Raw genomic sequence first — 24,169 nt, forward strand, 5'->3', positions numbered from 1 at the left:
AGGAGAGGTGCAGGATTAGAGAGCCTCTTTCTGCACTTGAACATTGCCCTATCTGGATGTTGGTCCTGGAACATCTATTTCAGAAAAGGCCAGATCAGAGCTGGAAAGAGCCTGTGTCCTTGCTGGCATCACTGGATCCCAGAGTGTGACCCGCGTGCGCCCACCCTGCCTTCTGATTTCATTTTGTGTGACTGTGCATTGCCTTTGTGCCTAAGCCCGCTTGAGGAGGGGGTTCCTCTTTACTCACAGCACAAAGCAGACATCCTGATATGGTGAGCATCATGGGATTTGGTTATCTGTTGGTTTGTGGGAGCCATGCTGTGTAGTAAGGACACAAGCTCTGATCCTGGATAACCTTCCTTCCAACCCAGTTCAGCCACTTGCAGTCATGTCCTCTTGAGAAATTTACTTGGCCTGGCCCTCTTTGCCTTACTGTACTCTCCTGTGAAATAGGTTTATTATTCCTCGTAATAACAATACCAAACAAGATTGCATTTCTGAGTATGTAACGAAGTAATGCAAGGATGGTTCAGAGAATTGGGCATGGCACATTCCCTATCTACCACCACTGATACTGCCATGGGGTAGGTTGCAGGTCACGCTTCACGTCATATGAGCTGCAGCCAAGAACCTAAAGACAGCATCAGATGTCTCAGTTCTGCCATAGAGACTCTCCTTCTGTGCCACACTCTTCTCATTCTTTGCATCGCGCATAGATGACCCTTCACCAGGAGGCTGGCTTTTCCATCGTGGGTCTCCCCACGATGATGTACACAAGTATACATAATCTTCCATCCTGTGCATCAATTCAGTTCACTCCAGTTCTAGCCTCAGATAGCTAGGGGCCACTTCTGGCGCAGGGGTGGGGGTGGGGGTGCAGGGCCAGGTACCAGAGCATGTGACACTTCATTGCTGCCATATGGCATTGGAGCGGTCTGTGTCCCTGTGTCTGCATTCATCTCCAAACTCCCCTCCTTCCACCCCAGAATTCAGTTTACACTCACACTGGATTCCAGGTCACACCCTGCTCTTTCAGCCTCTCTCCTTCAGCCTCAAAGTCCTCCTGGTAGAAGGACGGTAACTCTGCCTACTCGACGTTTGTTGGGAGACCTGCAGGAGACGATAGATGGGAAACACCTAGCTGATATTACCTGGCACATGGAAGGCACGGAGTAAGAGGCAGCGCTGTCTGTCCTGCTTCTTTAATCCACAGCACCCGGCCTGCAGATGGTAAGATATCCTTCTCTTTTGTGCAGCTGATAATATCCCATTGTATATATGTGCCACACTTCCCTTATCCATTCCTCTGTTGATTGACAGTTGGGTGGTTTCCATTATCCTGGCTACTGTGTGTGATTAATGCTGCAATAAATACGTGACTCCAGACATCTCTTTGAGACGCTGATTTCAGGTTTTTTGGACATATACCGAGCAGTGGGATTGCTGGAAGATATGGAAGGTTTTTTTGTCTTTTTGATCTTGTTGCTTTGAAAGGGGGTACCCAGAGATGAATAGGAACCTATAACAGTTTTAATTTCAGGGTTGTTGTTTTTAAGATTTATTTACTTATTTATTTATTTATTTATTTATTTATTTATTTATTTATTTGAAAGAGAGAGAGAGAGAGAGCGCGCACATGAGATAGAGTGAGCACTGAGCAGGGAGGAGCAGCAGAGGGAGAGGGAGAAGCAGGCTCTCCGCTGAGCAGGGAGCCCAATGCAGGGCTTGATCCCAGGACCCTGGGATCATGACCTCTGCTGAAGGCAGGCACTTGAACCCCTAATTTCAGTTTTTTGAGGAACCTCCATAGTACTTTCCATCGTGGCCGCACCAGTTTGCATTCCCACTGACAGTGGGCAAGGGTTCCAGGTTTCTGCATGCCCACCCACACTTGTGATCTTCTGTTTGTTTGGTTTGACGATAACCATCCTCTCATGTGTGGGGAGATATCTCATTGCTATTTTGACTTGCCTTTCCCCGATGATTAGTGATGTGGCACAACTTTTCATATGCCTTTTGGCCATTTGTATGTCTTCTTTGAAGAAATGTGTATTTGCATCCTTTGCCCATTTTTACATTGGTTTGTTTGTTTTCTGGCTATTTGTTGAGTTAGAAATGCTTGTTAGAAATATTGAAAATCAACCCCTTATCAGATATGTGGTTTCCTATTTTGGAGATTGCCTTTTGGCTTTGTTGGTGGTTTCCTTTGCTGTGCAGAAGCTTTTAAGTTTGAAGTCGTCCCACGTGGCAGTTTTTGCTTTTCTTGCCTGTGCCATTGGTGTCGTTTCCACGAGATCATTGCCAAGACCAATGCCATGCAGCTTTTCCTCTATGTTTCCTTTCAGGAGTTTTACAGTGCCGGGTCTTATATTTAAAATTCAGCCCTCTTTGGGTTGATTTTCGTGTGTGGTGTAGCATAGGGTCCAGCTTCATCCTTTTACACTTGGGTATCCTGTTTTCCCGGCGCCATTTGTCAAAAGACTGTCCTTTCCCCATGGTGTATCATTGGTGTCCTCATCAAGCTCAGCTGACTTTATACACATTGGGTTTATTTCTGGCTGCTACTCTGTTCCATTGGTCTGTGTCTGTCTTTCTGTCCGTACCATACTGACTGACTACTACATAGCCTTGTGCTGTGTTTTGAAATAAGAACTTTGGTACCTCCAACTGTGTTCTTCCTCAAGGTTGCCTTGGCTGTTCAAGGTCTTCTGTTGTTCCAGATGCATTTTGGGATTGTTTTTCTTTCTTATTAAAAAAAAAAGATTTTATTTATTTATTAATGACAGGCACAGAGAGAGGCAGAGACATAGGGAGAGGGAGAAGCAGGCTCCCCATGGGGAGCCAGTGCAGAACTCGGTCCTAGGACCCCTGAATCACGACCTGAGGTGAAGGCAGACACTCAACCACTGAGCCACCCAGGGATCCCTAGGATTGTTTTTCTGTTACTGAGAAATGCCATTGGAATTTTGGTAGGTGTAGCATTGAGTCTCTCATTCTTATTTATTTTCAATTTTTATTTTTATTTTTAGATTTTATTTATTTATCCATTAGAGACACAGAAAGGCTGAGACATAAGAAGGAGAAGCAGGAGGATCCCTGTGGGAAGCCCGATGCAAGACTCGATTCCAGGACCCTGAGATCACAACCTGAGCCAAAGGCAGATGCTCAACCACTGAGCCACCCAGGTGCCCCTTATTCTTCTCTTTACTCTTTCATCTTAAACTGGAGATGACATTGATTAACCAGTTATATTCTAAATCTGGCGATTATGTCGCTTGGGTTTCAGTTATTGAACCACCCTTGCTTTCCTGTGCTAACCCACTTGATCGTGGTGTATTTTCTCTGAATATTGCTGGATTCCATTGCTGGTATTTTGTGGAGGAATTTTGTACTTGTGATGAGAAAGATTATTGGTCAGTAGTTTTCCTGGTGTCAGTGAAATGCTAGCCTCATAAATCACTTGCAAGTGTTTCCTCTGCTTCTGTTTTCTGGAGGAAATTGTGTAGAATTTGTGCATGCATGCGTTTTTCCTGTCGATAATTGGTGGAATTCACCATTGATACCATCTGGGATTTTCGTCAAAGTTTTTAACAACTGATTCAATTTCTGTGAACGGTAGTGAACTCTGCATGTTACTTCACCTTGGGTGAGTTTTGGCAGTTTATAGGTTTTGGATAATCAATCCATTTCCGAGTTGTTGCATTTATATATGTGGAATTGAATGTAATATTGCTTTATCATTTCTTTCATATTTGCTGGGTCTCTAGTGAAATCTCTTCTTTCATTCCTGCTATTGGAAACTTATTTCTGGGCGGCCCGGGTGGCTCAGCAGTTTAGCGCCTGCCTTCATCCCAGGGCATGACCCTGGAGACCCCGGATCAAGTCCCACATCGGGCTCCCTGCATGGAGCCTGCTTCTCCCTCTGCCTCTCTCTCTATCTCCTCTCTGTGTATTCTCATGAATAAATAATAAAATTTTTTAGAAAAGGAAACTTATTTCTTCTCTCCCTCTTTCCCTCTCTTTTTCTCCAGTTCTCTTGAGATATAACTGACACGCAGCGGCTCATATGGGATACAGCATAATACTTTTACTTCCATGTATCATGAAAGGATTACCAGAATAAGCTTATTTGGCATCCAGCATCTCATATAGATACAAAAAGAAAACCGTGTTTTCCTTGTGAAGGGAGCTGTTAGGATTTACCCTCTTAACAACTTTCATTTATATCACACAGTAGTATTAACTAGAGTCATCATGTTGCACAATATATCCCCAGCACTTATTTATCTTAAAACTGGATGTTTGTTCCATTTCACCAACATCTTCCAGTTTTTTCTCCCTCCCCAAATCTCCACCTCTGATAACCACAAATCTTACGTCTTTTTCTATATATTTAGGAGGCTTTTTCCAATTCCATGTATGAGTGCGATCATACCATGTGCGTCTTTCTCTGGCTTATTTCACTTAGCATAATGCCCTCAAGATCCATCTATGTTGTCACAAATGGCAGGGTTTTCTCCTTTTTTTATGGCTGAATAATATTCGGGTGTGTGTAGGTGTGTGTGTGTGTGTGTGTGTGTGTGTGTGTGTGTTCTTGATCCATTTATCCATCAAAAACACTTAGGGGGGCAGCCCGGGTGGCCCAGCAGTTTGGCGCCGCCTTCAGCCCAGGATGTGATCCTGAAGACCCGGGATCGAGTCCCATGTCAGGCATCCTGCATGGAGCCTGCTTCTCCCTCTGCCTGTGTCTCTGCCTCTGTGTGTGTGTGTGTGTTTCTCATGAATAAATAAATAAAATCTTTATAAAAAAAAGACACTTAGGGTTGTATCCATATCTTGGCTATTGTAAATAATGCTGCTATGGACATGGGGTGCAGATATGTCTTTGACATAGTGTTTTTATCTCTTTCAGATATATTCTCAGAAGTGGAATGTCTGCATCATATGGTAGTTCTGTTTTTAAGTTTTTAAGGAATCTCCATACATTTTTTTAAAATATTGTATTCATTTATTTGAGAGAGAGTGAGCACGAGCAAGGGGAGGGACAGAGGGAGAGGGAGAAGCAGACTCCCCACTGAGCAGAGAGCCTGACACGGGGCTCCATCCCGGGACCCCAGGATCATGACCTGAGCCAAAGGCAGATGCATAACCAACTGAGCCACCCAGGTGCCCCTCCATACTGTTTTCAGTAGTGCTGTGCCAATATACATTTGTGCCAAAGTGTACAGGATTTCTTTTTTCTTTTTTTCCTTAAGATTTTATTTATTTATTTGAGAGAGAAGCAGGTTCCCCACTGAGCAGGGAGCCTGGGATCATGACCTGAGCCAAAGGCAGACACTTAACTGACTGAGCCACCCAGGTGCCCCTCTTTCTTTTTTAAAGATTTAATTATTTGAGAGGGAGAGAGTGCGCTGGGTGGGCAGAGAGGGAAACTTAAGCAGGCTCTGTGCTGAGCGTGGAGCCCAACTCAGGTCTCCATCTCAGGACCCTGAGATTACAACCCGAGCTGAAACCAAGAGTTTGGATGCTCAACCAAATGCACCACCCAGGTGCCCCATGATTTCTTTATTCTCCACATCCAAGCCAGCATTTTTATCTCTTGTTTTTTCAATACTAGGCATTCTAACAGGTGTGAGGTGATACCTCATTGTGGTTTGGGTTTGCATTTCTGCCGCAGATCCAGGATAGTCGGAGGCTACGATATGAAGAAAGACTCGGGAGTCTTGCTGAATTTTAATCTGGGGGACAGGGGGACCGAGAGTCAGACTCGGACTCGGACTCAAAGCAGACTCGGACTCCGACCCCGAGGCTCTGTCTCCTCCAGTTTTTATTAAGAGAATTAGCAGATTGGCTATAGGAATTATTGACTTTGAGAAGCAGAGAAAAACATGTTTACTTCAAAGGGTAAAAGAATAGGCGGTTGACTCAGAGGAGGGGGTGGGGAGCAGAGGAGCTGTATCTGGAAAACAAGGTGGTCAAGAGTCAGTGTGCTGACTCAGGATCTCCCATGTCCCCAGTGTGCTGAGGACTACGAGATTCAGTTCTCAGATAGGCTCCGCAGGTGGTTCCCCACACATTTCTCTGATAATTATTGGTTTGGAGCACTTTTCATCTCTCTATTGGCCATTTGTACCTCTTCTTTAGAAAAATGTCTATCCACATCCTTTACTCAGTTTTACATTGAACGGTTAGCCTTTTTGCTATGGAGCTGTATGAGTTCTTTATATATTTTGCATATTAACCCCTTGACAGACATACGGTTTGCAAATATTTTTCCCATCCTGTAAGTTATCTTTTCACCTGGTTGACGGTTTCTTTGGTGTGCAGCTTTCTTTTTTTTTTTTTTTTTTTTTTTTTTTTGGTGTGCAGCTTTCCAGTGAGATGTAATCTGCTAGTTTCTTGTTGATTGTGTTGTCTGTGGTTTGAGTGTCACATCCAAGAATTCATGGCCAAGACCCATGTCAAGGAGCTTTGTTGTTATGTATTCTTCTAGGAGTTTTATAGTTTCCAGTCTTACATTTAAGTCTTTTTTTTTTTTTTAGATTTTATTTATTCATGAGAAACGCAGAAAGAGAGAGAGACAGAGACATAGGCATAGGGAGAACCAGGCTCCCCATGAGGAGCCTGATGCGGGACCCAATCCCGGGACCCCGGGACCACGCCCTGAGCCACAGGCAGATGCCCAACCACTGAGCCACCCAGGTGCCCCACATTTAAGTCTTTAATCTATGTCAAATTGATTTTTGTTGAGTGTAAGTCAGGAATCCAGCTTTATTCTTTGACATGTGAATATGCCATTTTCCCAGCACTATTTATTGAAGAGGATATCTTTTCTCCATTGAGTATTCTTGACCCCTGTGTCAAATATTAGTTGACCATATATGCATAGGGTTATTTCTGGGCTCTCGATTCTGTTCCATTGGTCTGTGTGTCAGTTTTTATGCCAGTGCCACACTGTTCTGATTACTCTGGCTCTGTCATTTGGCTAGAAAGCAGGAAGTGTGCTGTATCTTGCTTTTGTTCCCTCTCTTTCTTCATTTCCTTCATCGTCCTGTGAGAGGTTTGTCAATTTTATCGATCCTTTCAAAGAAGCAACTTTTGATTTGAGTTTCTCTAATCTGTCTTGTCAGAAATTTCATTGATTTCCATTCTTATACTTTAGTAAATTCTTATTCTTCCTAGGGATTTTGAAATTCTTTCCATAGGCTTCAACATCCTTTTAACTAGATGAAAGCCAGTGAAAATTCCAAAGAATGTATCCCTCCCCGTGGTGGAAATACTTAGGTTTTAGCAAATGTCTGCTTTTCAAAAGTACACGAACACTTGCGAGGAGAGCACATGCTAGCCACACATGGATTGTCCTTACAATTATGCTTGAGAACAGATATAAAAAGTCAGCAGGGGGACACCTGGGTGCCTCAGCAGTTGAGCACCTGCCTTCGGCCCAGGGCGAGATCCTGGAGTCCCGGGATCAACTCCCACATCGGGCTCCCTGCATGGAGCCTGCTTCTCTCTCTGCCTATGTCCCTGCCTCTCTGTGTGTGTGTCTCTCATGAATAAATAAATAAAATCTTTTTAAAAAATGTCAGCAGGGAATCACCATGGTTGACTGCAGGGCATCATTTTGCATTATAGGTCATGTGGACGCCATAACGGATCACGCTTCTAAGACCCTGATCATATGCCATCAGTCTTCTGAGCTCTTGGAAACGTATTATCTCATTTAAACCACAGAACCATCCTAGGGAGTAGAGCTCATTGTTGCCCCCATTTAACAGGTAGGAGACGATGGCACGGAAAGGTTAAGTCAGAGGAATAATAACGGGTTTTCTTTCTTCTTTTATCGCCATGTGTTGCAGTCTGGGCTCTTCTGGCCGTGCCCTTCCCTTGCTATCTTCCAGCTCTTTGACAGCCTTCACCTTCACCTTCCTCTCTAGACCCAAGGGCCAGGTGGAGCTATGAGCACCAACTACACCTCCATGGATCCACTCCAGAAGTGTAACCCAACACTGATTTCGGAATCTTCCCCAGTGATCTCTGAAGAGACTTCCCGGGAAGTCACAGCAGCCTCCCCTCCTTCCTTCTCAGAACTGCTGATGATGGGCCTCGGGGACCTCAAAAGCAGTCCTGGCCCCAAATACCCTGCCCCTCTGCCAGAGGGGCTGCTCCAGCAGCAGTACAGGGATGACAAGACCCTACAGGAGAGGCGCTGGGAAAGGTCAGCATCCCCTCAGAGGAAGAGAACACTTCTGGGGCACATGAGACGGCGACACCTTGATCACGTGGCACCTTATCGGGTTGAAAGAAATGCCAGGATCTCTTCATCAGGTGATAGAGATCAGAACGGATTCCGATGTGAATGTCGATACTGCCAGAGCCATAGGCCCAATGTCTCTGGGATGCCTGCAGAGAGGAAAGGGGCCCCACATCCTTCCTCCTGGGAAACGCTGGTGCAGGGCCTCAGCGGCTTGACCCTCAGCCTGGGGACCAACCGGCCTGGCCTTCTGCCTGAAGGGGTGCTCCAACAGCAGGAGAGAGAGGAGAAGCTCCAACTGGAGATGCAGCAGGAAAGCAAAAGAATGTTTCAGAGGCTCCTAAAACAGTGGTTGAAGGAAAACTGAGGCTCTCATCCTCATGTAGCAGAGATCTGAGTGGATTTGGACATGGTTGCCGGTGTTGCCAGATCCTGAGCCCGGATTCCTGTTGGGGACCAAACAGGAAGCAATCAGAGAAGGTAGAGAAATAAGAGCAGTGTGAGGACTGAAAACTCTGTCAGTGTGAGCATGGATCCAATCCCAGGAAGGTCTTACTTTTTCCTGCCTGGAGTTTCTGGATCACCGTGGGGCTTTCTATGGAACACTGCATACCAGAGGTCCTTAACTTCTGTATTATGGCTCCCATGATGCATGTTGTCACTTTCCCACCCCAGATCTCTGTCTCTCCTCCCTGCCTTGTTGTCAATAAGATACCAGGTTTCTCTGTAGCATGAATGCCCTGTTGATGGCCATGTGCTTTTGTGCCATTTCACTGACTGCCTCCCAGAAGCAACACTAGTTCTGCCGGAATGCAGCGTGTGCTCAACTGAGATCCACTTCCAAGAATCTGATGCTAAACAACGTGCAGAAAGGGACGCGGGACTGGAACGTGGTGTTTCACCATTGTGTTATCTGTGTAAGCCATTATGAATATGCTGAGCTAACTGTAGATCAGTGTTTCCCTGCTTTGTAACATTGATTGTATTCTCCTTGGCGGAGTTTCTGATGGGTTACCTCATTGTGCATACCTAATAAATATACATAAGAAAGGAAAATAGCTTTTGATTCTGGTTTCTTGATCCATACTGGTTTGTTGTTTGTTTGTTGTTTGTTTGTGAGACCACGACATTTCAGTCCTACAGCAGTAGATCATGGTGGTTTATGGGATGAGCTCTAAATTGTGCGGATTTGGAGCAAGGGACGGGAAGGGCACCAGGGAGCCCCGTCAAGTCACCCTTGGTGGCCCTGCAGGAGGACCAGCCTTCAGATCATCCAGGTGGAGCCAGTGGAAGAGAGTCTTCCTGGCCACAGCAGAGTCCACTGGCCACAGTAGGAGGTCCTGTGGGATGGTGCTGGTTGCCCTGGCCACAGGATCTTCAGGAGCCATTCTGCCTTCATTGCCTGGTGTCCCTGAGTCACCGCATGTGAACAGCAGCTTCATGACTGCTGCTTGACAAGCAGAGCATCGTGGAGATATTTAAGAGTCATTTTAGGATTTAGACACGTGCCTTTTCATTTCAGGAGGCATGAATGAATCAATCTTCCTCCTCCCCCCACCCCCGACACACACAGAATCCAATGCTGTGCACCCAGGAAGTGCCCATGCAACTCCTCTGAACTGAAAACACATTCTGTTTTCTGACAGTCTCTATTTTTAGTTAGCCACCACAGCTGTGTTGCTGCAGACATCTATGAGTCTACTGCAGAGGGAAGTGGCTTGAGGACAGGTATGTTTATTATGCTCTGAACTTGTGATCTTGTCGGAGAGCTTAGGAGCTCAACTGACCCTGCCAGGCTTGTCTCCCACTTGAAGGGAGAAGGTAAATAAAGTAGGACTTTTCTTTCTTGAAACTCTGAAACCTAAATTCGGACTGGTCACTTGGGTGCGGTTAGCAGGAGTAACATGGCATTTCACTTTATCGATCCTGTACTAGCTCTCAGACACCATTCTACATATTTCCATAGAGCAGCTTATGTAACCTGCTCCCAAACACTCATCATTGAGCAAGAACTCAAGGTCAATTAGTAGATGGGAAAGCAGAGAACAGAGAGGTTGGGTGACTTGCTCAGCGTCACACAAACCTAGCTACATCCTTGAACCCTCTCCAGAATGCACTGGGATGGGGGCAGTCATCTACACATGGCAGAGTTCACAGAGATGGTAAAAAGATGGCCTCGCCCAGGCAGCCAACCACTTGATTGTGGCTAAATCAAATATTTAGCCACTCATGAAGATTTCATTGTCTCCCCCTGCCCCCCGCCCCTCCATGCTAGGCAGGCTGCTGGGGCAGGGAAGTTTGGAATAACTGTAAGGCAGTCAGGGCTCTTGGGAGTTGAGCCTTGACTCGGGGAGAGCTGTGACACCCATACCTGTGGCAGAGAGCTGTCATGGATCCCCTGTGCAGCTCTCTTGCCAGGAGGTGAGAGAGTGGGAAGGATCAGGATGGGGCAGTGTGGACCTGGGCCTTGCTGAGGGTGAGCGCAGACTTATGAATGCAGACTTATGGCTTACCTGGGGGCTCATGGAGAATGGGTGGGTGGGTGTAACTGAGAGACCCATTGGTGCCACCCCATCCCCACCTCAAAGGCATTGTCCCCTTGCCTACATATCAAGTGTATCAGCATATCCGAGGGTCCCATCTGATACAGCATACGGTCCCAAGTTACTGGCTAGGAGTCGGGATCCAGTGACGTCTAGAAATATTCAGCATGCCAGGTTCCAGAGCAGAGGCAGAGGCAGAGCCACCAGGAGGCAAGAAAATCCAGGGAGAGAATGAAGGTAAAATGGAATGCTCACAGAGAAAATCTGAATGTACCTATCCCAAGTAAAGAAATTGAATTTGTGAATTAAAAGCCTCTCCACTTGGGATGCCTGGGTGGTTCAGTGGTTGAGCGTCTGCCTTTGGCTCAGGGCGGGTGTGATCCCGGGGTCCGGGGATCAAGTCCCACATTGGGCTCCCTGCGTCCAGGAGCCTGCTTCTCCCTCTTCCTGTGTCTCTGCCTCTCTCTGTATGTCTCTCGTGAATGACTAAATACAAAAATAAAATAAAATAAAATAAAATAATAAAATCCCCCCCCCCCCCCCCGCAGAGCAAAGCCCTGGTCCTGCTGGCATCATTGCTGAATTCTGTTAAACTGTAGGAAGAGATAATATCCATCCTTCACAGACTCTTCCAGAACAGAGAGGAGGGAACATGTCCTAACTCATCCTATGAAGATAGTATTACCCTGCTACCAAAGCCAGACATGACAACACAAGTAAACTGTAGCCAAGATCTATCACAGGTGTCCATACGTCAGTCCTCAACGAAGTGGCACACCATATCCAGCAGCATTTACAAGGCAGTGTGTGTCTAAGCTAGGGAGATTGATCCCAGGTTGCAATATTGCTTTAACATTCAAAATACAGTTAGGGTAAACACCATCATAGTGTAATGAGGACAAAAACCATCTGATCATAGACAAAGAAAAGACATTTGACAAAAATCAAGACCCATTTGTGATACAAATGCTCAGCCACAGTAGGGCTAGAAGGAAGGGCACGTCCTCATTCTAATGAAGGGTATCTAGAAGAAAAATAGGTCTCTTGTCACATCATATTTAGTAGTGAAAGAAGGAATGCTTTCCCCTTGAGATCCAGACTAAGGTGAGGATGTCGGCCCTACCGTTTCCTTCCAAAATTGGCTGAAGGTTCTGTCCAGTTGCAACCATGCAAGACAAAGAATGAAGGCATGGAGAAACTAGAAACGAAACCTATGGCCAGGCAAAGACTTGTACTCAGACGTTCACAGCAGCAACAACAACAACAACAAAAAGGAAACCGTCTAAATGCCTGTCAACTGGTAAAAGGATAATCAAAATGTGGCATAGCATGCAGTAGAATGGCACTGACCTACAAAGAGAGGTGACCTTCTGATGTCTGCTACAACATGGATGAGCCTCCACAGTGTTCTGCTAAGTGAAAGAACACAGACACAAAAGTCCACTTGAAGCAAGAGACAGTTTAGAGGAAATGCCCAGAGAGAACATTAGATTTTGCCTCAGCCTAGAGGTGGTAATGGGAGTTGAGTCCTGACGGGTACACAGGGTCTTTCTGGAGTGATGGAAATGTTGTAAAACTGAATCGTGGTGATGGAAGCACAATTCTGTAAATCTGCTACAAGTCCCTACATTGAACCCTTTTATTGGGTGGATTTTGTGGTATGTAAATGATAGGCTTTAGAAAATGGAATGCAGATGCCTAAGTCATAGAGGAAAAGGTACGCCGTTGATTTTATAAAACTAAGGAACTGTCCCATCTCTCTTCCCACGTTCTCTGGGTCCTGCCTGCAGGACCCATCATCACCTGCCTCTTCCATGTGTGCTAGCTGCTCCCGCCAGACTGAGTCACTGTGCACAACAGAAAGGAGTGATGGTGAGTGCACACATCCGTGCGTGTACTCTGTGTTCTCGTGCACAGACACCCACTGGGGGATCCCTGGGTGGCGCAGCGGTTTGGTGCCTGCCTTTGGCCCAGGGCGCGATCCTGGAGACCCGGGATCGAATCCCACATCGGGCTCCCGGTGCATGGGGCCTGCTTCTCCCTCTGCCTGTGTCTCTGCCTCTCTCTCTCTCTCTCTCTCTCTCTCTCTCTCTCTGTGTGACTATCATAAATAAATAAAAATTAAAAAAATAAAAAAAAACAGACACCCACTGGATGAACATAGTGGTTGGCTCAGAAATCCACGGCTGTGGGCAGGCTCCCATAGTCCATTGTGCATCTGAAAACCCTCTTCGGGATTTTCCATCCTTCAGGAATCACTTAGAACTGGCTGCGGATTCCCTGGCAACCAGCCTCGCTGTTAGCTTCAACCTCTGGCCACAGGAAGACATGTAGAGTGGGGAGGGATGTTCCCCCCCCCCCAACACATACAGAGCTCCCTGATCCACTCAGCAAGCCAGGGGGCATCCACAGCAGAGGGGTGACCAAGACAATGGAAATCCTGCTGCCTGTCCATCCTCAAGGCCCTCCCCACCCCCCTCCCCCTGCCTGTCATGTAAGGAAGGGGACATTGCCACACAAACACACTCTGAGTCCTTGAAATTGTTCTAAATATGGTGTAAAATAAATATGTCACAAATAGCTCTTGACATGTGAACACAGAAAGCCAACTGAAGGGGGGTGGTAGATGGGAAAGTTGAGTGAAGGGGAGGGTGAGATACAGGCTTCCAGGGAAGGAATGAGTAAGTCACTGGATGAAAGGCACAGCATAGGGAATATGGTCCATGGTATTGGAATAGCACTGTATGGTGACAGATGGTAGCTACGCTTGTGGGGAGCAGAGCATAATACTAGAGATGGTGAATCACTGTGATATGGACCTGCAACTCATGTAACATTGTGTGTCAACTAGACTCAAATTAAAAAAGAAAAAAAAATTTCTGCAAGAGAAGACACATAAGGAATTTTTTTTTTAATTTTGTAGTAGTACATACGGCCCTAAAGTCCAAGATTCTGTTTAACGCCGGACAGGTGAAGCTCAGCAATGCTTCTCAAGCTCAGCTGCACAGCGACTCTTTCCTGGAGCAATTTACAAACAACTCAACACCAGGGCGCCTGGGAGGTTCAGTGGGTTAAGCACCTGCCTTTGGCTCAGGTCATGATTCCGTGGGTCCCAGAAACTGGTGCAGTCGCTCTAGAAAAGAGTCTGGAGGCTCCTAATAAAGTTAAAAATAGAACTACCCTATGATCCAGCAATCACATTGCTGGGTATTTACCCAGAAATACAAAAACACTAATTCAAAGGGGTACATGCACCCCTGCGTTCATAGCAGCATTGTTTACAACAACCAAATCGTGGAAGCAGCCCAAGCGTCCATGGATAGATGAATGGATAAGGAAGATGTGGTGTGTACACATACAATGGAATATTATGCAGCCATAAAAGAGAATGAAATCTTCCCATTTGAAACAACACAGATGAAGCTAGAGATTATTACGCTAAGCGAAATAAGAAGAAAGACAAGTATCATATGATTTCACTGGTGGAATTTAACAAAACAGCTGGGGAAGAAGGAGGGCACTTGTCCTGATGAGAACCCGGTGATGTATGGAATTGTTGAGTCACTGTACTGGACACCTGAAACATAGAACACCATGTTAAGTATACTGGAAGTAAAATTTAAAACTTACTAATAATTAAAAAAAAAAAAAAGAGGGACCGATGCTGGTGCTCCATCCCCAGAGAGTCTGATTTAGAGAGTCTGGAATGTGCCCCCAGCGTGACCATTATTTGGAAACTTCTATGAGAACCTAGTTTGCAGCTGTGGCAACAGAACCGTCCTTAGGGAGAAAACCTCCAGTCAGAAATTTGAGACTCCCCTCATAAGGCAAGCAGGTTTTCATCATTACCTGCTGTGGTCGGCAGATCTCATAGGCTGTGAGGAAAGGAAAAGCACTTCAAAGTAAATTCGGGCATTAAAACTACATTGTTTTTGCTGCTCTCAAAGTTCCTAAAAACCCAAGTGTGAAGTTAAAACACTGGATTTGCTAATGAAACGTATTACTTTTTATTTCTTATCAAGATCCTTTGTGCTTAGTTACTTTAAGATTGGAGAAAACACTGTACAGATAACTTCATCAGAGATCACAGTAATTCTTTGAAAATGTGTTGGCTGAAATTTGTATCAGTTGATGGAGATGGATCAGCTGTCAGGCTTATCTGCCAAGTTTACGGAGTTGCATTTTTTAACTTTCTAGTATAATTTCTGTTGCAAAATTCATTCCCATGCTCAGATAAGGGCCCACACAGGTCCAGGTACTTATGATGAAAAGTAAAATTGAGCAATCCCTTGTTTCATGCTCACCCATGAACACGTGCCTCCCCAAACTTTCCCTTTGAGCGATTTCTTCCGGATATTCAACTCCTGTGTTCGAAATCCCGGGCTTACTGCTATGCCAAATAGAAATAGAGTTTAGACAGTGAATTCTTAACAGAAGATGAGGATTTCAAACTCCCAGGTATATTACAGGGCCCAGGTCTTCTCGGGAATTCCTGTGGGGAACCTCGCCCAAATCAGGGGCATTCCCAAGCTGCTAGGACCCGCTGAGACTGTATCTGCCCAGAAGGGTCCCTCATGGGGGACTTTTGCACATCTGTGGCAACGTGAGATCATGGTCTGGCCTTTTCCAGAGCACGTCCCAGAGAGTCCTGGGGCTATGGAGAGGCACACAGGCAGCACCCCCAGGATTTCACCTTAAGGAATTGGGTGGATGGCAGTGCCCACCCGTGAGATGGGGAATGTGGGTCTGGGGTCATCTGCAGATTGGCAGGGCTTCTGGGCCCTCTGAGTATTGATGCCCCACAGGTTCAGCCCACGGGTTCTGGGGCCCAGCAGACATTTTCTTCGGTAGACCTGTTGATGGGAAGAGCCACCGGAATAGAAGGAGGTACAGATGAAACAAGCCGTGCTTCTGTGACCCACGGAGATATGGCTTCAGAGATTCATCATCTTCCAGGTAAAAGCCCCAATGGCTGGTGTCCGGGGAGAGTCCAACATGGGGTTATCAGACTAGAGTGAAATGGAGAGGGAGCGGTTGGGAAGTGGTGGCAGAGGTGGCATCAGAGGGCAGGAGTCCTGCTGGGGGGCTCTCAGAGCAGTGCTGCTATTGAGGGCACTGGATGTAAGGGGACTGGGGGTTTAGGCGATGGCAGACATGGGTACGTGGGTATTTGGCCACAAATTTAGACAGAGTGCCTGCGACAGAGAGGTTTCTCTTGATTCGCAGGAACCTCGCCTGTGATCCTGGCCTGGACAGTCTGAATTGTCTGTAAAACTAAGGCCTGATCATGAGATTGGCCTCAACATGTCCTATCTGGTGGTGTTCAGGCTGGGCTTTGGGGTCCTTCCAGTGAGGAACAGAGAGTCTGGGCCATAGAGCAGCAGAACAGGACTGCCCTGTGACTCTGGCCCCTGCCAAGCTGGGATCAGAGTGTAGTTCTCAGATCACCATGAAGGGGATGCAGTGTGCCGGCTCCAGCGGGTTGTTGGAAGCACAGGGAGTGGCCCAGATCTGGAGGTGTTTTGAAGATCTCTTACACAAGGGCCACTGTTCAGGCCACCATGCAGTAACTCAGGTGCATGCTCTTAGGCTAAGGACCAAGGTCCAGTCTGAAGGCGACTTCAGCCACTGCTTACGTGGCCACAGCCCAGGCACTATCAGAGCTCACATCTTTGTGAAGGAAACCCCAGCATTCCAAAGCTCCTTACCCCTGCTGGATGGGGAAGGGAGGGATGGGGTCATTATCTGAGAGGAGGCCAGATGAGGAAGGGAGGCCAGGTGGACCACGACTGTGATGAGACCGAACCCTTGCTCCAGGTTGACCCCTCCCATCCCCCGAGTGACATGAGAGGCCGGTGGCTTCTTCAGGACTAGACCCTGGATTCCATTAGAGAGGCCCTAGGGCTTCAGGGCACCACTGTCTCAGTCAGATGAAAGAGGGTGGAAAGCATGACTTCCTGAGTTCCAAGAACCACATGGGGCAACGGGTCTAAGTCAGTGTGTTTTAACCTCCTCCAGCTTCCTCTAACGAAAGCCTGTGGGATACTGTTCCTGCTGCATGACTGTGCGGTGGCAGTACCTAATGGTCTCCCCTCCATGGACAGAACAACCCTGGGGCCAGTGCAGCAACTGGAGCTGTGACATGTGTCCTATACTGGAGCATCTGATTGCTGCTCACTCCAAAGAAAAGCCAGTGTCCCTACTTGAGGCCGTGCCAGGTCTAGGGGACAAAGGGAGGATCTCCCTTGAAGATTAGATATTCTGAGGACCCAGCACCCAGGAAAGGATCTGGGGGATATTTGCTGGGTCTGCCAGCAACTACTGAGATTCTCACCTAGGCCTCTTGGCTCCCTGGAGGAAACTGACATGATTGACCTTCAAAAGACATAAGAAGGGAAAAACCTCTCCTTCTAAGAAAAACCGCTGGCTCTTAGGCACACACCTCCAGGCTTCCTACTCTGGCTCTGGAAACATTTTCTGAAGCCCAGCTCCAGAACTCAGGCCCTGAAGTGAGTGAGTGTGTTGTGAAAGGAGAAATTACCGGTGGAGGGCCAGGATGGCCATGAGGAGACCCAGCTCACCTCATTTGAGTCAATTACTCCCTTATGTGTGTCCATGTGGGCCTCTCTTCTTTCTGCCATCTGCTCTGGGGGTCCGTCTGTGAATGGTAAAAGCTTCCTGAGTTAAAGCAGAGAATAAGACAAGCACCCCTAATCTCCTTTTCCATGGATGGCTTGAATGGGCCGTGGGCAGAGGAAAAACCCAGTGGGGATGGCTGAGCTCAGATCACAGACTCACTCCTGCTCCTCAGACCACAAGGGCACTTTGGTTCATTTAGTCCTCTGACCGATCTGACCTACACCATGAGCCCTGCCCCCCCCTCCCCGCCCCCTGGACTGGAAGGCAAGGGGGGAAAGAAGCCATTCATTTACATCTAATATGACAAGTAAGTGGCTGGGATGGGTCCACTATATACAAATGCTCAGCCTCACATTTCCACCACCCTCCCCTCTGCCCCCTACTCCTTTCCAAGTGAGGAAGGGATATTGTGTGGCTTACAGGTCCACATGATGATGTGGAAAGGGGGTCTATGACACCCTACATGGCTCACAGAGCCCCTGGATGGTCTCTGACGGAGGGGATGACTCTTGTCCCCCCAGATCCACTGGTGATGCCATGCATGGGAGCTGGTGTAACTGGCACTTTTGTGTCTCTCCTCCTGCTCAGGGACCTGGTGCTCCCTGGCTGACCTCAGCCTTACCTCTCAGCTGGGATCTGCACATACGTCTGTTGGCTGGTCTCATCTTGCATCCCACCTCTGGGCAAGACTGTCTGCTGCTCAGGCTCAGCTGCAGAGTCATCAAAGCCTTTACCAGGTTAAAGCCTCCTTCATGAACCTCCTGCTATGGAGCCAGCCACATTCCGTATCCCCCACTGGGAGCGTAGCCTCCATGCCCCCAGTCTCATCTACAACACACCAGGAGCTAAGTCAGCTCCAGAAAGCTATATATTAAGACCCCGAGGGATCCCTGGGTGGCGCAGCGGTTGGCGCCTGCCTTTGGCCCAGGGGCCGATCTTGGAGACCCGGGATCGAATCCCACTCAGGCCTCGGTGCATGGAGCCTGCTTCTCCCTCTGCCTATGTCTCTGCCTCTCTCTTCTCTCTCTCTCTCTCTCTCTCTCTCTCTGTGACTATCATAAATAAATAAAAAATTAAAAAGAAAAAAATTAAAAAAAAAAAAGACCCCGAATAGCCAGGGGAATTTTAAAAAAGAAAACCATATCTGGGGGCATCACAATGCCAGATTTCAGGTTGTATTACAAAGCTGTGGTCATGAAGACAGTGTGGTACTGGCACAAAAACAGACACATAGATCAGTGGAACAGAATAGAGAACCCAGAAGTGGACCCTGAACTTTATGGGCAACTAATATTTGATAAAGGAGGAAAGACTATCCATTGGAAGAAAGACAGTCTCTTCAATAAATGGTGCTGGGAAAATTGGACATCCACATGCAGAAGAATGAAACTAGACCACTCCCTTGCACCATACACAAACATAAACTCAAAATGGATGAAAGATCTAAATGTGAGACAAGAGTCCATCAAAATCCTAGAGGAGACACAGGCAACACCCTTTTTGAAACTCGGCCACCGTAACTTCTTGCAAGATACATCCACGAAGGCAAAAGAAACAAAAGCAAAATGAAAACTATTGGGACTTCATCAAGATAAGAAGCTTTTGCCACAGCAAAGGATACAGTCAACAGAACTAAAAGATAACCTACAGAATGGGAGAAGATATTTGCAAATGACCTATCAGATAAAGGGCTAGTTTCCAAGATCTATAAAGAACTTATTCAACTCAACACCAAAGAAACAAATAATCCAATCATGAAATGGGCAAAAGACATGAAGAGAAAGGTCGTCACAGAGGAAGACAATAGACATGGCCAACACGCACATGAGAAATGCTCTGCATCACTTGCCATCAGGGAAATACAAATCAAGACCACAATGAGATACCACCCTCACACCGGTGAGAATGGGGCAAATTAACAAGGCAGGAAACAACAAATGTTGGAGGGGAGCGGCGAAAAGGGAACCCTCTTACAACTGTTGGTGGGGAATGTGAACTGGTGCAGCCACTCCGGGAAAACTGTGTGGAAGGGGTTCCTCAAAGAGTTAAAAATAGACCTGCCCCTACGACCCAGCAATTGCACTGCTGGGGATTTACCCCAAAGATACAGATGCCGTGAAACGCCGGGACCCCTGCACCCCGATGTTTATAGCAGCAATGGCCACGAAGCCAAACTCGGTGGAAGGAGCCTCGGTGTCCAACGAAAGATGAATGGATAAGAAGATGTGGTGTTTATGTAGACAATGGAGTATTACTCAGCTATTAGAAATGACAAATACCCACCATTTGCTTCAACGTGGATGGAACGGGAGGGTATTATCTGAGTGAAGTAAGCCAGTCGGTGAAGGACAACATTATATGTTCTCATTCATTTGGGGAATATAATAATAGTGAAGGGAATATAAGGGAAGGGAGAAGAAATGTGTGGGAAATATCAGAAAGGGAGACAGACACGTAAAGGACTGCTACTCTGGAAGGAAACGAACTAGGGGTGGTAGAAGGGGAGGAGGGCGGGGGGTGGGAGTGAATGGGTGACGGGCACTGGGGGGTATTCTGTATGTTAGTAAATTGAACACCAATAAAAAAATTAAAAAAAAGAAAGCTATATATATAAACTCCAGCTATCCCTCTACTCAAAGAGAGGGCTGGCTCACTGTGCAGAGTGTATCCTGTGAGTCTCAGTGTGCATGAGGTGAAACCTCCTTTACCTGGAGCTCTTCCTCATTTCTGAACAGGCTATCCCTTGTCGGAGCTGTTTTACCTCTGCCCCCACTTCTTCTGGGGGCCTCTGCCCCCCTTCTGGCCTGAAACGGACACTCTTTCTTGGCTTGTCGCTCATATTGACCTGACTTCCCATACTATATCCAGGTTCAAAGGGGGGCATGATGTGAAATTGGTACCTTCTCAAAAAACAACAGAAATTGACATTACATAACCCTCCACATTCAAATATATATATAAAGGACTAGATGGATAAATGAACGGTCACAATGCCAAGAAGTTCCCTAAGATGTGCATAGAAGAGAGAGTGGTGTCAGGCAATATGGATATGAATGGAGGCCTTGGCAAGACCAGTTGCAGTGCAGACACGGGACAAAAGCTCTACTTGAAGGGGGTCGAGGAGCTAATAATGGCCTCAGGAGAAGCTGAAGCAGTTTTGCTTTGAAAGGAACAGATGAGGGCCAGCCCCAGTGGCTCAGCGGTTTAGCGCCGCCTTCAACCCAGGGAGCGTGATCCTAAGACCCGGGACTCGAGTCCCACGTCAGGCTCCGTCAGGCTCCGTCAGGCTCCGTCAGGCTCCGTCAGGCCTCCGTCAGGCTCCGTCAGGCTCCGTCAGGCTCCCCTGCGTGGAGCCTGCTTCTCCCTCTGCCGTTGTCTCTGCCTCTCTCTCGCTGTCTCTGTATCCTCATGAATCAATAAATAAAATCTTAAAAAAAAAAAAAAAAAAAGAAAGGAACAGATGAGGTGCCAGTAGGCTGCAGGAGGACATGGGGGAAGAGGGTAGGGGCTCTTCCCCTTTATTGTGGAATGCTCCAGTGTAGAGAGAGGAGGAGAGAGGAGAGATCCTTGCAGGAACAAGTTCTCTGAGAAGGTGGGAGGCGTGGGATCCAGAGCAGAGGTGAGGGGCTGGTCGCAGTCTAGACCATGTATGCAGAGAATGCCGGGACAAAATCCCCTAGATTGGGACTGGGAAGGTCAGAGAATGCCACCTGATTGCTACTGTCCTCTCCATGAATTATTAGGGAGGTGCTTGGGAACAGAAGAGAGTTGCTAGGGAGTAACATAGTAGTGTGGGTAGGATGGTTGGAAGTGAGAGGCAATTCTCTCCTGGACATGGAATCAACATAAAAGTATTCGGTAGGATTTTAAAATTTCATCATCGATGCTCTGGTGCTCAGATACAGACAGGGAGTGTCCCTTACTGGGGGTGAACCTTGAGGTGGCCCTGAGGTCCCTGCACTGGAGGCCCCCAAGAGGCTGAATGCTGGGGAGGTAGAGGTATTGGAGGGAGGGGGCTGGGGGAGGAGGCATTCTGTTCCAAGTGATGAGCCAGAGGACTGCTAGATAATGACAGCAGACAGGGGCGCTGGGTTTCCTGATGCCCGGGGCATGTAAGTGGGTAGAGGATGCTCGGGTTGGGGAGAAGGAGAATATCCCTTGGGGGTGAGAAGCCCCGAGGCGGACAGGTCATGTTCTTGGCCCATGAGGTGCCCCGAGACAACCGAGGCGTGAGAGCTGAGAGGACAGCGAGGGTGCCACGGGACTGGCGTGTTCAAAGCTGGGGCACAGGAGGACAGTGAACGAGGGATCCGTACACACGTCGCAGCGGGGCGGTGGGGGCACCCGGGTATGTGGTGACAGTACCCGGATACCAACACGCCGGGTCCTGGAACCCTTCCCCGAACCCCCAGCGAACCCGGGCCCACAGCCTGGCACCGACCTCATTCAGCGCCTGCGCGCATGCCCAGAACTCACCAATCGGAGCGGAGCTCTGGGGATTCTCCCTCCCTGGTGCCGGGACTTCCGGGCGCGTGCCTTTGGCCGCTATTACCATATTTCCGGGGCGGGAGAGCGGCCGGCTTTGTGTAGGGAAGGATGCTGCCGGGTCCCTTTGGCAACTTCCTGGCTTCTCCGCCCCTCAGCGGCATTGCACGTACCTCCTTCAGCTACTATCTCTAGCTCTCCTCACACAAGAGCGGTGGAAAGGATTAATTTTCCTTCCCAAATGTGGCGCTCAGTTTCTGTGGCCGCTAGGTGGCAGTAGTGTGCCGTGTCGCCTTTGGGAGGACCTCCGCCCCCGCCCTTCGTGCTTGAAAAAAGAGGCAGCAGCCGTCTTCTCGAAAATGGGGCTTTCCGTTGCGCCTGCGCGAGGTTAGACCGCCCGGGACTGTCTCTGCTTTGTTCCCTTTTGTGAGGGCTCCTGTGAAAACGCACCTCCCACGGACTGAGCCCTTCTGCTTTGCCACTTGGCCTTTCTGAAATTGCTGCGTAGGTGCCTCAGCAACTTGCTTTCTGGGTCTCTCAGTCGCCTGCTCAGTGGAAGTGGCTTTCCCTAACACCCAGCGCTTAGCAGGCGCGGAGGGTAACCTGTACTGGCCAGTGTTTAATGAAAGGTCCAAAGATACACGTCGGGGTGATGAGAAATCCGCGAGATGGGTGATGCTGGTGATGGTGGCACAACACTACCAACTTACTGATACTACTGTGTCTTCACTTATTTATTCTTGAGAGACACAGAGGCAGAGACGGAGAGGGAGAAGCAGGCTCCCTGCGGGGAGCCCCATGCTGGATCCGATCCCCGATCCCCGATCCTACCCCCCCCACACACACACCTGGGATCAGGCCCTGAGCCAAAGGCTGGCTTTCAACCACTGAGCCACCCACGCGTCCTTGTCTCTGCATTTAAACATGCCAAAAACGGTAAATTTTATATTCTAGGTATTTTACCACCACGGGAGTGAGAAAAAAAGCATCTTTCATTGAAGGCGACTTGGCATAGAGTTTGCTTTAAATCAGTAATTGCCCAAATGGATCCAAATGAAATGCAGGTATCAAGTAGGCCTTGAAGGAACAGGTAGGTACCAATGTTGAGAAGGTGAAGGAACGCCCCCGGGGACACGCCTGTGCACGTGTGTGTGTGTGTGTGTGTGTGTGTGTGTGTGCATGCACAGGACCCTTGGACAAGCACACACAGTGACAGTCCCAGCTCCGTGTCTGTGGCTGGCCTCCCACACAGTACATCGTGTGTACATCCTTTCCACTCCTTTGTCTTCCTTGGGTTTTTTTTTTTTTGTTTTGTTTTTTTTTTTTTTTTTTCCCCCTCTTGAGTCAGAGGGATTAAGCTGCAGTTACCCTAGTAACCATTTTTTTTTTTTTTTTTTTAATCATCTCAGCATTGTTCACAGAAAGAGAGCGAGTTGGAGACCAGTGCTTTCTCTTCTGTCCTGGAGCTGGGCTGTTGCCAGAGCTGAGTGACCCAGTGGGGAGCAGCAGAGGAGTGTTGCCAGACAATGCACTCCCACACCCCCTCCAGCACACAGGCCCTTCTCCTCCCTCTCCCTGCTTGCTGGGATCTCCCCTGAGGATGGGAATGTGCTCTGGCTAGCAGGGAAGGGATAGATGTGTGGTAGAGGATGCAGGGAGACAGGTGGGATCTTAGGATGTCTGCAGAAGGGACTGGGGGAGGGACCAGAGTCCCACAGAAGGCACTCTGTACAGCACTGAGGTCCCAGGAGATGATGAAGGCTCTGAAAGTAGAGTGGCCCTAAATGTGGTTCTGTGATTTTTCTCCAGCACTGCACAGTGCTACACCATTTTCGGAAGCTAAGCTTCCTGGCTCAGGCTCTGGAAAACCGGGCCTGTGTTGTCAGGGGAGAAAGAGCCTGGCATCGCCCTGGAGGCAATGACAGCCTTGAGAAGGCCCTGCTCCCCCCAGCGACAGCTCCACTCTGTGTGTCTGGTCTGCTCTTCCTCCTGTGCTCCGTGTTGGGGGTTCCCTATGGGTTGAGAACCATTGCCCTAGTTCAAGGAGAGGACAAGGCAAAGACGTCCCAATCTCCTCTCTCGTCCCAATCTCCTCTCTCGGGGACTGATTGGAGGGTGGACAGAGATAGAGGTGGTGGGGATGGGGAGGTGAGATCACGGGTGCCCTGGGGCTCCTCAGACCACAGGCCACGTTGCTTAATTTATTCTCTCTGGCTGTTGTGATCTTCATGCTTGTTCACTGTCCCAC

The 24,169-nt window shown here is 48.0% G+C and overlaps 1 protein-coding gene and 2 long non-coding RNA genes across 21 annotated transcripts in view; 2 read left to right on the forward strand and 1 right to left on the reverse strand.

Moving 5' to 3' along the window:
- FAM156A (family with sequence similarity 156 member A) overlaps nt 1-9,312 on the forward strand; it is a 58,194-nt gene extending 48,882 nt beyond the window's left edge. For 2 of the 18 annotated variants that reach the window (XM_038589098.1, XM_038589097.1), the window contains exons 2-4: nt 84-272; nt 1,037-1,230; nt 7,938-9,312. In XM_038589098.1, the coding sequence (XP_038445026.1) occupies nt 1,228-1,230; nt 7,938-8,621 (687 nt within the window). In that variant the 5' untranslated portion in view covers nt 84-272; nt 1,037-1,227 and the 3' untranslated portion in view covers nt 8,622-9,312. Of the gene's footprint in view, nt 1-83; nt 273-1,016; nt 1,231-3,029; nt 3,090-3,122; nt 3,186-4,912; nt 4,948-7,635; nt 7,779-7,859 lie in introns of those variants that run through there. The other 16 variants (XM_038589096.1, XM_038589099.1, XM_038589095.1 and 13 more) reach the window with 14 other exon arrangements.
- A 4,771-nt stretch (nt 9,313-14,083) lies between these two features.
- Nucleotides 14,084-15,694, reverse strand: LOC119878477. The gene is made up of 3 exons (XR_005386941.1): nt 15,651-15,694; nt 15,102-15,184; nt 14,084-14,374 (listed from the first exon to the last, which is right to left on the reverse strand). It is a non-coding gene; the product is annotated as an uncharacterized LOC119878477 (long non-coding RNA).
- A 6,285-nt stretch (nt 15,695-21,979) lies between these two features.
- On the forward strand, nt 21,980-23,878 carry LOC119878476. 2 transcript variants are annotated; one of them, XR_005386939.1, is made up of 3 exons: nt 21,980-22,308; nt 22,876-23,011; nt 23,331-23,878. It is a non-coding gene; the product is annotated as an uncharacterized LOC119878476 (long non-coding RNA). The 2 variants fall into 2 exon arrangements; XR_005386940.1 differs by lacking the exon at nt 21,980-22,308 and adding an exon at nt 22,321-22,425.
- Nucleotides 23,879-24,169: the final 291 nt, after the last annotated feature.

This window comes from Canis lupus, unplaced genomic scaffold (assembly GCF_011100685.1).
Source record: "Canis lupus familiaris isolate Mischka breed German Shepherd unplaced genomic scaffold, alternate assembly UU_Cfam_GSD_1.0 chrUn_S1653H1847, whole genome shotgun sequence".
Taxonomy (NCBI): domain Eukaryota; kingdom Metazoa; phylum Chordata; class Mammalia; order Carnivora; family Canidae; genus Canis; species Canis lupus.